The sequence below is a fragment of the Molothrus aeneus genome, chromosome 13 (genome assembly GCF_037042795.1).
Source record: "Molothrus aeneus isolate 106 chromosome 13, BPBGC_Maene_1.0, whole genome shotgun sequence".
In the NCBI taxonomy this organism is placed as follows: domain Eukaryota; kingdom Metazoa; phylum Chordata; class Aves; order Passeriformes; family Icteridae; genus Molothrus; species Molothrus aeneus.
In genome coordinates, this window is record NC_089658.1 from 5,596,188 (window position 1) to 5,614,041 (window position 17,854).

At 42.6% G+C, this 17,854-nt stretch overlaps 1 protein-coding gene across 4 annotated transcripts in view; it reads right to left on the reverse strand.

Moving 5' to 3' along the window:
* The window catches only part of ENTREP2 (endosomal transmembrane epsin interactor 2), a 92,276-nt gene extending 76,814 nt beyond the window's left edge, over positions 1-15,462 (reverse strand). For 2 of the 4 annotated variants that reach the window (XM_066559145.1, XM_066559144.1), the window contains exon 1: positions 15,295-15,462. In XM_066559145.1, coding sequence (XP_066415242.1) covers positions 15,295-15,420 — 126 coding nt within the window. In that variant the 5' untranslated portion in view covers positions 15,421-15,462. The remainder of the gene's footprint in view (positions 1-15,294) is intronic. The other 2 variants (XM_066559146.1, XM_066559147.1) reach the window with 1 other exon arrangement.
* Between the last annotated feature and the right edge of the window lie 2,392 nt (positions 15,463-17,854).

Consider the following 17,854-nt stretch of genomic DNA (forward strand, 5'->3'; position numbering starts at 1 on the left):
GCCCAGTTCGTTACACACCATCAGGTATTAAACTCATGCAGGCCAAAGGAAAAAAAAAGAGAAAAAGAAGAGAAAATCCCTCGCTCAAAATATAGTCTTACACCAGTAAAACTCATAAGTCAAGTCCTGCCATCTGAGTCTATGAAGTGCAGTCTAGCTTGTGTCCAAATGAAATTATTTACAGAGAAAACCAATCAGCCTTTGGTGCTGGTTTGGAGTCCATGTCAGCTTTACTTGCCCTCTTAATTTACTTCAACCTCCTTTTGCTGTAACACAGCTAAGTTTCTATTGTTTTGCTACAATGTAGATAAGTTTTTGTTATATACCTACATTTTAATGAGTGAATTTTTATTTTTGTCAAATAAATTTCTTGATCAAAATCAGAAGGATATTCTGCTTCTGTGGGTCAGTGGAGGCAAATAGAAGAAACTGTCAGAAAGGATGCTCATTTTTCTGGCAGCTAATTAGAGCCTATGAACATAATGTTGTTTAGTATGTGATCACTGTTAAAAAACTATCTTTTGAGTTTCTGGCTGTTTCTATGAGATTATAGTAGCAGCCTTTTCCCAACTCTTTCCTCACTGATCACACTTGGGATTTGCAGCTTTCAAACCCAAACCTGCACTTACTCTTGAGCAGCCCAGCCTGCCCAGGTAGCTCCATTACTATTTAACAAACTTGGAGAAGACTCCAAATACCTTCCTAATCACAAGCAGCATCTCCACAGTGCTTTTTCTCAAGCCTGATTGCATTTTTATTTAGGACATGACTTTCACACCCTTAGCAAAGCTGTGCTGTTTGGAAGTCAGCCTTTTAACTGTGTTGGTGCAGGAGGAGATAATTCTGTTGGTAGAAGACAATTCTGACCACTAAATAATCCTGTCCTTTCCCTCATACACTAATTTTCCATAAGCACTAACTTTATGACTGATGTTTCTTCCCTTCCTCATACAATTCAACTAGGAGGAACATTATTAAGATCAAATAAAAATTGAATGCTTACTGGTTTGGGGGTTTTTTTGGTGGGTTTAGTTTTGGTTGTTTCCCTAAGGTGAATGCATAACCAGTAAAAAAACTACACAGAATCATATTTAACCACTTTTTACTCTCAGTCGAGAATAAATTGGATTCTGCAAACTTTCCTCTGATCAACACTTTCTACAAAGGAGCCAGATGAGAGAGAGCAGAGGAAGAGATCACAGAACTGACAGAAAGGCAGGAGGAGTTTAATTCACTGAGGGAAGGGACCCTTGGCTACATTCAAGCACAAAGGTTATGGGAGCTGGGAGCCAAGGCAACCTGACAAAAGCACCAGGGCACAGCTCCCAGCTCAATACAGCAATTGGAGACCCTCACCTCCACAGACAGAAAGGTCACTGTCAAAACTCTGATATTATTACCTCACCAAGCAAGAGAATTTTCTGGATCTCACTGCTTTTTTTCCTTCTGAATAATTGACCTCCATTTTATAGGAAAACAAAACAAAAAACAAACCCCTACAGGCAGCACATCCTTGAAAGATCAGCTGTCAGCTTACCCTGTTCTAGTTTGTTTCGACACCATATTATGAAATCCCCACAATATAGATTAAAAAACAAACAAACAAACAAAAAACTCAGACAAAAAATACCCACTAAGCAAAAAAAATGCCCAAATTAACAAAAAAACCTCCAAAAGTAAATATTTGTGCAGAATTTCCGTTTCTATTTAAGAGGGTTACTTCTATATATCTGTTATTCCACAGGATTATAAACTGTGAATCTATATCTTGACTAATGCTATATTACAATCCTAGATTTCTAGGAAATATTCCTTGCACTATCTGCTGGCACATTCCTTAAAGCCTTGCTACAGACCACTGGGTCAGTGAAATGACTGAATTCATTGTCCCTGCAACATGCTCTAGTTACTTTTTAAAAACATGGGTAGGTTAAGCTAGACAAGTTTTAATTTCTCAGGCAAAGAAGGGCAAGAACTATTCATCACTATAATGTTTATTAGAGTTCTCTCAGCATGTTTGTACAACCCTGTTATCCAATGGTAGGGCATATTTAGAGCTTACTGAAGTAACAGATCATCACTTGTCAGATGTGGAAACACAGAGGGAACAGATAGCACATTTCTTAAGAAAGTTCTTTGGGGAGTGAGGAGGTGTGAATCTTGTCTGAGAACACACTATTTGCTTATTCTCATCTTCCCACTCCTCAGGCATTTCAAGTGGCAACTGGGGAAGCAAACATTTCTCCTATTTAAATGACCAAGGGATTCTTTAACAGACACCAAAGAAATACATTGATTTTTAATACATTTTATTGCCTTACACTGAAGTTAGCAGCTGCTTCTGAGAAATCCAGTAAACCACACTCCATCCAACTACAACTTTACTAACTAAAACAGCTATATGGGGAAACCTTTTCCATGCTAGAGAAACTACCTTCTTTAATATACAAGCCTACCTTTTCTTTCTCAAGCTATTCACTGGCAATTTAATTGGGAAAGAAAGGAACCCTTTTCTCCAGACCTGTTTGTAAAATTACAATTTTTCATCTTCTTCAGGATGATCTCCTCAGAAAGTATTTTTTACTTCACCCAAAGTACTATTATATGTATTTATACCATTAAACCTCTCATTTCCACCAGAGTCTACTGATTAATGCAATCATTGCGCATTATTGTTAATCCACAGGCTTCTTGTGGGCTTCAAACAAATATAATTACACTGACTGTTGAATTTTCTGCTTTCAGAAAACAGAACACTTGACAAAGCCTCATGCTATTTTTCAGTATAGAATTCCCACATGCTATTCACCTTTGGCACGTCCTTTGGCCCGAGCTGTAAGTCACAACTCACACCCATGGGCTCAGTTTGGTGCTGCTGAGCCGCCAGCAGGGCAGGACTTGCTGCAATTCCCGCAGAGCCATCCCTGGCTGCCCCTCCAGGTGCCAAGGAGCAGGGACAGCCCTGGCTCTCCGGTGGGGCTGGGACCCCTGTGCAGCAGCTGGGCCCTGCTGACACCTCCCCTGACACTCCTGCCTCACCGTGGAGCTTCCTGGCCAGCTGGGTGAGCCCGAGCACAGCTCCAGTGCTGCTTTCTGCCATGCTTCACCCAAAACCAAAACAAGCTGCAGAAAAGCTGCTCCTGACATTGGTCTCATTTACCTCCTCAAACTCTACACAAGAATTACATCAATACTCTAATACTCAATTACATCAATACTCTAATACTCAATTACATCAAGACAGCTAAACTGTCTAAAACATTGATTCCTGAGGCAAAGGAGGTCAAAAGGAGGTCTAACATTTTTGATGTTATATGGTTATTAGACAGACAGAAGACACCAGAAGCATTTTTAGACCTTTATGAATCAGGGAAATATTGTTTAAAACATTGCTCTAATTTCTAAATTATCTCATTTTCAAGAATTTGAGCTACTGCTCTTCACTACAGCATTCAATTTGGCGCCAGATTCTTTTTCTTGATTAAGTCACATACAGCAGATCCAATGAAATATATTGTCTGGGGACTCCCATATAGTTCCTAAATATGATATACCTAACTATAAACAAAAAAATCTAATTGATTTTTACTTTCCAGGAGTTCTAAATGTTAGTGCATATAGAATTACTTTTCCATAGGTAAAATTCTTCACAGACCTATATTGTTTCATTGATGTTATATAAATAAAATCAGACACTGATGAAGGGAAATCTTCAGAACCCCAAAATAATCAACCTCCAAAAATAAAAATAAAATTGCTTGCTGCCGAAATATTCAAGATTGAAAAGTAACTGTAACTCTCAAATTGACTCCTTTTCCCCCCATTATTTCTTAGCATCTCTAATTTTTCAAAATAGGTTAATTAACAAGATAATTACTTCTGTAGTTATGAACCAAAACAGCTGATTGAGGCAAAACCTTAAGCTAACCCCAAATAATTCATACTGGAAGGCAAGTTTTGAAACTGCCAGGACATGGGAAGGAACTGTCAAGGGGAAGGACATGACAATTTGCCTAGTGCTGAATTCCAAAGCCACAAAGGGCACTGCTGCAGGGGAAGGTGCAGGGTCAGAAGTAGAAAATAAATTCTTTCTGCTTCTTTCTGCTCCTGCCCATTACTTTAGGTTCACAAAGCAGTGATGGGTGTGACTGAACTCTACAGACAAGCCTCACTCAGGACTCACAGCTCCTGTCCCTGGGGACCACTCTCCCTAACAGCTGGTTTGATATCCCATCTTTCAGACACTTGGCCCACGGGAAGAGAAAATCCACCAGAAGTGAGGTCCAAAGGAAGGCCAAGCTCCTTCCAGGAAATCACTCCTTAATTTTCTCTTGAGCTAAAAACCAAGCTCTGTTAAACCACAACAGAAGGTCAGCGAAGGAAGATGAGCACATGGCCTCTGGCAGACACCAAATGCCACCAGATGTTGGTGTGATCTTGGTTATCCTTATTATCTGTACAACACCTTATTGTTTGGAGAGTCATTATTGCTTTTACAGTAAAGGTTCTCCTCCACTCAAAAGGCAAATATTACATACCAAGAGAAATGAGTCTGTCAAACCACACTGTGAGTATTTGAAAAGCTCAAAGGAAAAGCTGCACTGAAGATTTAAACTACTTAGGTAGGAAAGAAAATATTTACTGAATTAACACAAACTTCAAAAACAGACAGCAATGATTTAGTATTGTTCCTAGTTACTACTTATTGTAGTGATATTTCACAGGATCTCTAAGTATGGTCAGACTGTGAAGCTTTATTCCAAATTTCAGAAGGAAGAAAGGAAAATTTTTAAGGGAGGAAAAGAAGTTCTAAACTATTATAAATTCCTTAGGCCCAGACCAATATATGTCACACAAGAATAACCAGGACAAGAGTTTCCTGTTAGGAACTCCTTAAAAAAGCTAATGTCTCCTCTTGTACCAGAACAGATGTGAAAGACTTCAGCCTACACATTAAACCTGACTCCTACCTACCATAACATTATTGTGTCCTTCTGAAAGGACCTGCATTGCTGGTTTATGCATAAAGGCAACAGGGACAAGTTGTTAACATCGCACCCAAAGTGTGCGGGGCTGTCAGGCAGGCAAAGTGCACCTGCCACCCCACCCGTGCTGCCCCCACCGGCTCCATTCCCTCTGGGCACGGGGGCATCACAGGAATCCTGCGGTGCAGCTGTGAGGGAGCCCTGCAATTACAGACCAATGGGAATGTGTCTCCAGGGCACGAGCCATTATCCTACATGCATTTTCCTTCCTTCCTTCCTTCCTTCCTTCCTTCCCCACACCCCCCACTCCAGTGGTGTTTTGTGGCTTGTCTTGTTCTGGTTTTAATGTTACTTTGAAGATAAAAATTATTCATCATACTCTGATGTATCCAAATAAATTCCCACTCCCTAAGTCAAGGCTTTTCAAGTATCCTTTATAACCAAATATTTGTTGCAAACTCAGAAATATTCTTTTTTGATGCTCCCTTTTACTCTTTAAGTGTAATGAAAATTTATTTCACATGAAAACTCTATTATGTTTAAAACCACTGCAAAATGAAAACTCAAATCTAGCACTTGAATTAACACTGCTTTTTGGAAAGCAATTTTCAAGGCAGAAAGGACTACAACAGCATCCATTTGGTTTATTCTCCTTTGCAATAAACACGATAACCTTGCAGATACAAATCATGTCTGCATAGGCAAGCAAGAGGAAGCTCATCTCTTCTTCATCTAAAGATGCCACACTTTCATTAGGAGTTTTCTAAATGCATTTTTATTTTCAGCTCACAAACAGAAAAACTGAAACTTGCCACAAGAACGTGTAAGTGGTCCTACACACCCCCAGAAAATGTCTGTTTAGGAGGGAACATGTAAAGGGTCAAGTGCACAGTTTGATACTCTGGATGACCTGAGACACATAGACCAGACTGAGCTCCCTTCACATCAACACAAACACAGGACAGCAGCCTTTGCACTGGAGAGGGGAATATTTATTTTTTCTTTAAGCCATATATTTCACAAGTTTTCAAAAGGTTTTGTATTTAAGCCTGGGGAAAGATAAAATTTGTTTGAACTACAGCTAATTTCAAGATATGACAAAACCACTTTCTACCAATGTTATTTCCGGAATGACAGAGCAATGTCACACGTGTTCACAGCAACATCAAAATTCTTGATGACTGTTTACAGAGTCAGAACTTGAACACCTCTTATTTTAGTAGCATTAGTCAACAAATTATTCCACTATTTTAGTAGCTTTAGTCAACAAATGCTTCCACTGCTCTAACAAAGGAAAACCATTGAGTTTAACTGTTCTGATAGAACCATGCTCACTGGAATGCATTATAGGGAGATAATGACTTGTGTTTATTATTGATAAATCAGGTTGTCCCTTGGCTCTTTACATGGAATGCTCAATGCTGTTTAGTGTTTTGTTTGGTTTTGTTTGGTTTTTTTAACTAAAGAGTAATCTTAATTTCTTTAGCAGACAAAAAAATGTCACATCTGAAAAATAGCTGCAAACACAATTTTTCACACAGATGAAGAGTTTTTTCCCCTGAAGAGAGTGAATACAAAAGTGACAGCATAAAGCTACATGTTTATTATCTCTCAGCGCCTCTGGACTAAGTGTGCTCAGTTTAAAACCACCTGTTTTTATCTCTCTGGCACTGAAGGCTTATCTAGAATCTTCAGATTAAGCCATGCTCTTTTCTGCTAAAACAGTAGCAAAAAAAAAAAATCTCATAAGTACATTTTACCCCACACATGAAAATAATTCTGCTGAGATTGACTCTTTGTCAGTGACAGAAATAACAAACCTGCAGAGTTATCAGTGAGGACATTATTTGCTGGTTCTGCAGAACAGAAATTACTCATGATGATGGCTTCCAGAAAGAAGGAAAGTTCATATTCAAAATGGAAAGCAAGTTTGCAAAGTAGAGTAACTCCTACTTTGTAAATTAGACCCAAAAGTTTAAAATTGTGCTACTATTTCAACTACCCAAGTTTAAATCAAGCTGTTATAAAGATCAGAAATCAAAGCGTTAAATTCAGTTTGCCTCCTCGAAGTAAAAATACATATTCTTCAAAGTGTTTACATTTTCTCATTTTTATCAGAATATGAAAAAGCCAAATGAAACCAATAATAAAATCAAATAATACACTTTTTAGAATATTATGAAATTATTCCATTTTTTAAACCACAATGTATTGGAAAACAATGTCTGAGTATAAGTGATGCAGCAGTAATTGCAGTAAGTATTTCTCATTTACTGCAAATTAGCTCAAAAGTTCTCCACCCACTCAAGGCCCTTGAATGTAACACACCAAGCACTGGCATCTGCTCCTCAGAACTGGCTATTTTAATCTGCAGACCTGCATCAAACTACCAACGGAGATGTAACCAGGATGGAGGAAAATTCTGCCCAGCACAAAGCATTTCTAGCCATTTGTAGAGAGCTCAGATCCTCTGCACAATACAGGAGTTTTCAGATTGGCCTCACAGGTTTTACCTGAATAACCAAAGAGCAAGTGGAACGTGAGCAGATCTGTTTGCAAAAGAATCCGGTCTTGAGAGCACCCACACCAAGCCCTCAGTGGATGAGTGACTGTTCAGACAGGCTCCATTCTGGCCCAGAGATTTCATCCTCCCAGCAGTCAGATTCCATTTGTTCTCCCAGCTCATCCTCTGGCTCCATTTCATCCCCAGGAGCAGAGTCTGTGTGCCCTGAGAACACTCCTGGTGAGCAGGAGCAGTGAGTGGGAGCACACACACGACCAGACCTGGAACACTGATAGGGACACATCCACAGACCACCAAAAATAACAATGACCAAATAGACTGGGGACAGGACTGCAGTTTCAAACTGCACAAGCAAGAGCTTGTGAAGGAATGATCAACAGTGTCCTCACAAACAGATTGCAAACCCTCTGTTTATGGGGTAGACACCGTGATTCTGTGACTTTGCCAGAGATGGAAGACTAAGCTTTGGGGCATATTGATCTTAAAATGTTGCCTGCATGTAAGCTAGGATGCTCTGAATGTATAAATATTCCTCAATTATAAATTCCCTAGGTTTGTCACATTTGCATAACACTCCTTTAAAGCAATGTGGTTGCTCCCAAAGAGATGAGGTAATGACCACACCACCTGCTTCTACAAGAGCAGCTTTCTCTAAATACACCACTGAAATCGTTATACTCCTGTAAGTTACAAATTTTCAGGCAGTTCACACCTTACACAGTCCCATTATCTGTTCTGCCCTTGGATCCCAGAAGGCACAGGAGTGAGTAGAAAAGTGAATTGTGAAAGAATACCTAATTAAACATGATAATTCACAACTCATTCCTTTAGTGAGTCACAACATAAAACTAAAATGAAGGCATAATAAGTTCAGCAGCTGCAAATAACTACATTATTTACCTTAGAAATTCCCACTTCCACCAAGCTACTTAGCTCTGTCCAAGTTTCTCAATAGACTTTACCTGTTCCTCACAGCTAGCTCTCCTACCTTCCTGGGCAGTATTTACTGTCCTTTACACCAAATGCTCCTACATTTCCAGCATTAAAAAAAATGGCTGGAAAGGACAACGAGTATCCAGGAGAAATATTTTATTTCTCAAGAGACTGAGACATACACCTGTCTTTCTGAAAAAATTTTAATTCTGCATTCTGGCTGCCTACAGAAATATAAAGACTTCAGAATACAGGTCACTTATAATAATATGGGATTCATAAAAACGATGCTATTTCTTCCCTACAGACTGGACATCTCCTGCTTCTTATCATAATTATCTTTGCTTTCTTCCACTACTCCTTCCTGTAACACAGGAAGTTTTTTAATTAAATTGCTCTTAAGGCTAGGGCAACAGAACATGCTTACAACCAATAAAAGCTGATGTGCCTCATGAAACAAATAATGTTGCCTCCCATGAGTCTGCTATTCTCTAGTGCACTGGAGACAAAAAAATCTCGAGGTTTTACTTAGTCCCAAATCCCCAGAAGTTACAAACAGTTATTTTACCAGGCACAGTTCAAAGAATTAAAAAGGAATGCTGTCATCTCTCTAACTGTTCCTCTGTCCAGCTGATTTACTATTATTCCATCAGGATATGGAAACAGCACTTTCACCCTGTCCCAAAGCCCGGCCTGACTACAGACTTCACAAAGCACAGAGGATGCACCCAGGGCCTCTCAGCTCTTATGTTCTATGATGTGTCTGACCCTTCCTGTGCACCAATGCCAAGGTTTAACTGGCATCTATTAACAGCCTCATGGGTTTTCTGGGTTGGATGTTTCTGGGTTTTTTGTCTGTCACACAATATGGTCAGGATGTACAAACCAAGAATGCTAATACAATTAATAATGATCCATCACCTAGACAAGGCACATGGCAGCCCTTGTGCAGCTTGTGAAGGTGAGAAGCAAGCCTGTGCAGGTGACTGATTTTTTTACCAACACTGTGTAGCACAACACACATCCCTAGCAGGCTTCCTGAGACACAAAGTTCCAGACAGCTGACCTCCTTCCACAGACTGATCACATTTCAAAGCCCTGACAAACTTGCAAAGAGAAGAGGTGCCTGAGGTGTTAGCAAATCCAAAAAGAAGTCAGAAAAAACCCGGGGCTGGTAGTTAATAAAGGATACAGTGGTACACAGTAACAGATAATGCCTCAAAGAATCCAAGTTCGTGTAATTCTTTTGCAAGTGTGTATAACTGAAGGTTCCACTATTTGTAACTAAAACTGAGACTGCACCTTACAATTCCTAACTGAGGAGTTAACAGTGATCAGTCAAACTGGCACTTCTACTTCTCAAAAGTACCATCCCATTGAGCAGCTTTTATTTTGTGACTATCACTGGCAAAAACCTACCATGACTTATTAGCCAGACTGTGAAGAGGCAAAGGATTACCAAGTCACTTGTAGGATTTTTGAAGTGATCCATTTCCTGGTCTTCTAAATTTCACCAAATTGAAACAAGGAACATCAAAGTAACTGTCCTAGTGAGTGGAGGCATCACCTTTCAGGAATGACATAAGATCTTCAACAGCCATATAGAGAAATCAGTTTCATTTGTTCCCTGGGCTTGACTATTTGATAATCTGCATTAGATGTCTGATACATCTCCTGAAAACTTTGTCTTTGTGGAAATGTACCTACTCAATTTCCAAACCAGCAATACAAACTCCTCCAAAAGAAGCCTGAAGGTGAATATTTAGAGGTATAGAACATTTGCTGAACCAGCAGCAAACTTCACAGAATAACAACTTGTTCACAACAAACTAATCATCATGTGGCCATTATATTGCAAAGGTTTATTACATTACATTGCAAGGGTACCATATTGCCAGAGTTTTGTACCTCCTTGATGTTTTCTTGTAGGCAGCTCCTCTAGGCACTGACTCTTCCCTGTCTTCACAGCAGCCAACTGACTCCAGAGCCACCCAATCCACTCTTTTATACCACTCTTCTTATTGGCTACAGGTGTGGTCTATTAACATCAGGCCTGCTCCTAATCTTTAGTAATTGGTTCAGCTGCAACTCTTTAGGGGATAAGATTGCATTCCATGTTCTATCCCCCTACAGCTAGGAGTCCACAGATTTGGAATCTGCTATTAGAACAATCCTCTGCAGAGAAGGGATCTGGTCACACACTCTTACCCAAGCAGAGTTTCCTCCAAGGAAGCTGCAGGCTGAGCTCTCAGGCAGTGTGTGTTAACCAGGAGTAAAGAACCAAGCAATCCATGCTATGGGTTCTCATACTCCAGAGAGGATCCAGAGCTCTCATAGAGCACACTCACAAGTACAGGGGACATTGGTGAAAAACCACCTGATAACCACAGAGTTGGAGTTCCATTTCTACCTACAGCAGGTGGACAGGAAAGCTGCCCTTGGAGTCCTAGACATGAAATTGTCATCTCCAAGACAAATAAACAAATAAATGTGTTCCAGTCAGTGAACACTGGATCACACCACAGGAGCACTGAGGTTCCTTTCTCTCAAGGAACTTGGCTTTGCTTTCACAGTCACACTGTTGGCAAGAGGCTTCTCATGCAAACTTAAAGTTCTTTGCCCCAAGCTACAACTATCGCTCTACTCCTTCTGACTATCCACAGGCAATAATGGAAAATACCAGAAGAAGACAGAGCAGGGGAGAGGAGGAAGGAAAAAAACCCAAACCCTTTAGCTGAAATGGAGAAGAAGAGAAAACCACAATTGCTAACAAATTATCTTTATTGTCATCTCCCCTTCACTTCCACAATGCCTTTGTACAGGAACATGCCAGGACAAGCTGCTGCATGTGAGGAACAGCCCGGGTCACAGACAAGTAGAAGTTTTTGAAAGTTAACTCCTTTAAGCACCACCTGAGGTTTTTAAACCTATTTTGTACAAAGTCATAGAAAACTACAGAAAAGACTCTGACATTCAGCTTTCTCAGTTAATAAAGTAGACAAGTATATAACATATTTTCCATAAAAGAAAAGTTGGGTTTGAGTTCACACCAACAATCTCCCTTTATATCTGTTTCCATTTTCAAAGAACACAAAAAAGCAGATATTTCATGAACCTTGAGAACATTCTACATTAAAGATGCTTTTAACACAGACGAATTGATCTGCTCTGAACACGGGATATGGATGAAAGAGGCACAATTGAGAAGAAACTTAATAAAAAGCAAAGGCAGCACAAGATCTTCCAGCAGCACACTTCTACACAAGAACACAACAACTGCCAAGTAACCATACATAAAAAAGGAGATAGAAGAATACACAGCAATTACTCTAGTGCCAGAGTAATTTTAGAAACCTGGGTAATCTTAGGATTTAGTTTGCTATTTTATTAGTACTTTGCTCTACTAGAGAGAACTCTGGTCTCTAAGCCTGGTAATTTTCTTAAATCAAGATTGGGGGGGGTAGCAGGATAAACATCTTTCTGCAAACCTCTAAATAATTTGAAGAAATGACTTCACAAAGCGAGATTAGCTTTTGCAGTCACACACCCGCAGCTCCATGAGCCTGTGGTGTGCTGCAGCTGTCCCAACACTGGCAGGGACCATGAACATCACTGAGCAGAAGCATTTCCTTCCATCTGGGCACGCACACAACCAGCACACCACAACTGGCACAGGGTTTGCATCCTAAAGGGCAAAGGGGGCACAAATATTTTCTCATATTCAAGCAATTATGGACCTACAGGAGAGGTAAATAACCTTGTCACTGCTCATACTTCCAGTGATCTACCAGAACAGCCTGATTTTGAGACCTATCCTTCCACCATTAAAATGGGGCTGGTACTCTGTTCTTGATGTTCTTAACAGGATCAAAGACACTTATGCTCATTTCCCTTATATGAAAAATATTTTCTTTTACCCAATTGAGAGAATGTGAAGAAGAAATCACCATTTTCTCAGGAAACTGCAATGAGAACAAGCTGCCAAGCATTTCAGCACACAGATTGCAAGGTCTTGCCAATGAATGCTGCCTATGCAGAGAATTAACCAGTACCTGCTTATCTAAACCTCAAATTTCCTTCTGCTCAGTGTGAGGTTGACTCTGATTAATTGCCTTAAAAATGTCTTAATACAAAGTATATGAAGATAAAGAGTATCTTCCTAATCTTTCCTATGAAAGATAAAATGTTTAAGGTATGGGATGATGTTTAAATAAGCTCTGAACTCACCAAAGTTTTATGGAAATTATGGTGCCTTGTTCTTTAAATAAGCTCTCACTTACATGGGTCACTTGATTTGATTTCAAAAAGAAAGTGAGAAATCAGAATCTTTCCTTGCATTTAATTACAGAACTTTCTGGGAGTCTAATATGCAGCCTGATCTATTTTGAAATTTTTTTCAACCAGTTAGACTGTTACAAACAGTAGGAAATTATTTTCAGAAACATTTGAAATACTCATAACAAATTTTTGAAGCCTTCATTTATATTGACAGGTCATTTGCTGTGAAAAACTGCTGAAAAGTATCAATGCCAAGACAACTCCCTGTTAGGATGTACATTTCTAATGACTAAAAACTACAGTATACCACACAAACACACAACAAAATAGATTCAGAATTTCTACTTCAATATCAAATGACTCAGTTATTTACTTCCAAGAAGTGAGGGGGAAGTTGTGTGAAGGCAGTTAATATCTGTGTCTGATTTTGGCACCAAATAAAGAGGGGAAGGACAGTTCCATTCTTTTTCTCTCATGTTACTTAAATCCACCTGTATTTATTTCTTTAACTGCATTTTATAGAAGCAAGCTAGACTGTTACTCTTCCACAGAAACATTTTTCAGCTGTGAGTGATGATATATTTAGTGTTTGTTAAATCCACTAAATACCTCAAAGGGCTTTTAGAAAAGGCTGTGTAATCAACTAACTTCAAAAAGTTCTTTAGGGCTCATCATGCTTCAAAAACTGCTCTATTTTCTCTTAGTTCTTGAGACTTAGAGGTAAGGATAATAGGAGGAAACTAAGTTTATTCTAATGCTCAGACAGATAATTTATAAGGTAGAATTATTTTTTCAGAAGGTAAACTTTAGTTTAGGAAACAAGGTACACCTGTCTCATTCTGACAGCACAGGAAAATAAGGCCTTTAAGTCAGCAGTCCTGCAATTCCCTGAGCCTTCCACCCGTTCTGCCACAGGCTGGAATCACAGGTTTGGTGTCTCTGGTGAGCAACAAGCATGAACTCTACATGGGAAACACATTTTCTGTGAAATACACAGAGGGAAGAGTAGGAACCAACCACGGTAAGGAAAGCAGCCTGTCTTGGAGCACAACAATAACCACCAGAAGCGTCTCTGCACACAGAACACAGGAGGTGGGGAAAAGGTGCTATTGAAAAAGTTGTGTTTACGGAAATCCACAAGCAGTTGTGCGTATTCCTGCTCACTCTGCCAAGGCAAGAAACAAAGGCTGCCTGAGCTGTGTTGGTTTAGTAGCACATTAATATGTAAGCAGCCAGGTTCTGAACCTAAAACTCACACCTCATCACAGCAAATAATTGCATATTATCTTGCAGAGGATCCAATTCAATAGAATGACTATTACAACATCAATGCTATTAGTGTAAACTCATATTTCTTTTCAAGACTAGAATAAAATACAACAAAATCAAGAAAGATATCTAAATAATTAATCCAGGATGAGTCTTTTGCTGTGAAGGACTCAGAAAAAAGTAATATAATGCATAAGAACATACTAAATAGTTTAAGACTTTTTAAAAATTACACCATTTCTACCACATGCTCAGAACTAAATAACCCAAAATATTTTATCTAACTGCTCTGGTTTCTAACAAGCACGTTTGAAGTTGAAAACTCTCTGGTCCGTTAAAAGAGCTGAAGAGACATAATTGAAACCAGTAACGCATTAAATTAAATGGAGCAAATCTTCACCAATAACACAGAGCCTGTTACCAGTGCCCTCAGAAATGCCTAATTCTTCATAAATGTCAAGCCCCATTTCACTGCTTATGAGAAAAACTTTCATGAAGCGGGATTATCCTAATGTGTCCATGTGTGCTCTGCGCCCACACACAGATGCAGCCACTCATGATCAGGACTAAATGAGACCACCTGAGTCAGACTATCAACTCTGGGTTTTCGGGTCTGTTTGTTTGTTTTAAATTTGTGCTAGCAGGACACAATGGAAAGTAGACAAGGATGTCACAAAGGAATCAGAAGGACCCCGGTTTGCGCTCAGAGCAAAAAAGCTTTTCCCTCAGACCGGCAGCCTCCCCTGGGGCGAGCCCCAGCCTCTCTCAGGGCTCTCGGCTGCCTCACAGCCCCGGCCTTCCCAGCCCTGCCGGAGCACTGGCGCTCTCCTCGGGGAGCTCTTCCATGCCGTGTGTGTACCTTAAACCCCAGTCCTGCTGTGCTCGTCCCGTTTGGTCACCTCCAGCACCTCACGCCTGGTGCCTCAATTTGCAGCGGCGCCAGACCCGCGCCAGCCGCGTCTCAAGGTGAGCCCAAGTCAGCGCCCGTGGAACGGGCACCGGCGGCTGAGCCAATGCCAGAGGCTCATTTGTCATCCCAACTTTCACCCGACGCTGCTGATAAAACCCAATCCACCTTGGCCAGCCCTTCCAAAGGGGAGATGGAAGAGCCACCGCGCTGCTGCCGGGCCGGGGAGCGCCGCGGCCGTGCCGACCACGGCGCAGCCGATCGCGGAGCTCACCTGCCCGCCTCAGCGCGGGGAGGGCGCCGAGGCCCGCGACCGCCGCCCGCGTCCCACCTGTCGGGCGGCCGAGCATCCCTCAGGCGCCGGTCCCGCCCGCCCCCTCCCGCGCCCCCCGACTCACCGAGAAGCCGGCCCAGAAGGGGCAGGAGTGGCGGACGCGGGCCGAGGTGGTGAGCGCCAGGGCGGCGAAGCTGACGGCCACGATGAGGCAGCCGAGCACCATCTGCGTGACCCCCAGGGCCAGCATGGCCCGCGAGCGGGCGCGCTGCTCGCGCAGGCGGGACAGGCTGCGGGACAGCGCCGTGGGGCTGAGGGAGCGCGCCCCGCCGGGGGCCCGCGCCGCCCCGCCGCCCGCCGGCATCCTCCGCGCGGCCCCGCGCCGCCTCCCGCCGCCCCCGCGCTCCGCGGGGCAGCCGGGCGCTGCGGGCACCGCGGCGCATGGAGGAGGAGCCGCCCTGCGCCCGGAGCGACCCGCGCGGCCCCGGCCGGGGCACGGCGGGCGAGGGGCAGCCGCCGCCGCCGCCTCCTCCTGTCCCCGCTGCAGGCGCGGAGCGGGGGGGGGGGCTGCGGGGCTGCAGCGCGCGGGCGCGGCTCAACCTCAGCCGCCGGCGGGGGCGGCCCCGCTCCGGCCCAGCCCCGGCGCCGCTGGCCGGGCGCGCTCGCTCGGGGAGCGCCCCAGCCCCGCCGCTGCCGCGGAGCGCCCGAGCCCTGCTGCCCGGCGCTCCGGGAGGGGAGGGGAGCGGGGGAGGGCTGAGCACGGCCAATGGCGGGCGGAGGCAGCGGCCGGAGCGGCGGCGGCGGCCGCCGGCCCTGCGGGCTCGGAGATGTGCGAGGCGGGCGAGGGGCCCGGCCCGAGGCCCCCTGCAGCCGGACGGCGCCCGGGCAGCGCCCCCGCGGCCCTGAGGGCAAAATCGCTCCCACCTGCGCTTTGTGCGGCAGCGGCACCGGCAGCCTCCCCCCTTGCTCTGTGTGCTCCCGTCCAGCGGCGCAGGAAGGGCAGGGCTGGGTCTCAGGTCTGTGCACAAGGCATCTTGAACGTTTTTTATTTTTGGGTTTTTTTCCCTCACAGCAAACCGTAACCAAGTCTAAGGCACAGCATCCCCAGTAGCAGAAACATACGAGGCTTCTAATTATAAAAACTTCCCAGCCCTGCTGCTGCTGCCAGCGAGGTCTACCACGGTAGGGCTGCCCACAGTACCTGAAGCCACTTTTCTGCAGAAGGGAAATTACAGCAATTGGGTATCACTGCAAAAAGCTTGGCCTACTCATGAAAAACACACAAACAGAGCCCAAACCCAGGTAATCATCTCTATAATGCAGGATACTATAGTGTAACTATACTGCAGTATATACTATGTACTATAGTATAACTATACTGCAGGACAGTTTAGGTAGTAAAACTATGCCAACATGTTTGTAGCACCATAATCTGCTAAAATAGTAATTTTTTTTAAATACAGGAATTGGTACATGTAGTCTACATATCTGTAATTCTGTGATATTCATTAAAAAAAATCCTCAACCCGAACATCACGTGTACACCAGGCTTAAAACTTTGTATTTGAGGCCCTTTTTCTTTTCTTTCAGGAACTTTTCTTAGCATTAAATAGTTTCCTGGGGAGGTAGTAATGAGGAAGTGTGCCTTGACAGCAAAGTGTCAGAGTAGGTTCCCACTCTTCATACAATATCCAGATGTTTTACTGTAACAGAACCAAAAAAAGCTTGCTGCTTGCAGCTTAATTCACTACCTGTGTCACACAACATCATAGGATAAGAGCTGTCACCCCCCCATGGCTGAAATACCACTCCAGCATATGTGCAAGCCATATTTTAATCAGAGACAAAAGCACCTGACAAAACTCTACACTGAAGAAACAACCATTTTGCTGAAAGTTTTTAGTCAAATGCAGAAGGTACTACATTAATACTGCTCATAATCAAAAGAAGAGTTAACTTACAATGACATAGTTAGACTGGGCCTGAAAACAAATAGGAGTCAGCTGGAAACAACACACCACTACACATTCCCAACTGATATTCCCAAATTGACTGCTGGCACAGGTGTGATACCTCCCACCTGAAAGCCCAGGCAGAACAGATAAATGAAGGCAGGTGGCAATATATGGTTATAGATCACACTGAATTTTTGCTTGTACCATTTCACTCTAAAACTAACATCCACTTGTATTTATTTAAGTAGAACTATTTGCTGTCCAACGTTGGAAACATTACTTTGAAATGTCCCTTTCAAAGTCAAGGAAGAGTCTGTGTTCCAGTATTCTGCCAAATAAGGTGAAAGGTTCTAGCAAAAATAAACAAAAGCAAAGCTCAGATGCAAACTGAACCTCTGCAGTCTCCATGATTAAGTAGCTCATTCTCCATCAAGGCAGAAATGCTTTAGGTTATTCAACAGCAGGACAATTAGAAACCTTAGTAAATGCATTTAAACCTCTATCTGGGTGCTCTCATTCAGGAACAAGATGGCCCTAGGGCTTGGAGAAATTAGGACACATTACACTGGGGTGTGAATTTACATCTCACTAACTCCCTGTGCTGATACTATTGTAAGCATTACATACAAAGCAATTTACCTTCATTTCCAAGGACTTTCTAACTTGTATGTAAAAATAAAAAAAAATTAATTAAAAAAAAAGTCCACATTTGTGAGTAATCCAGAGGAG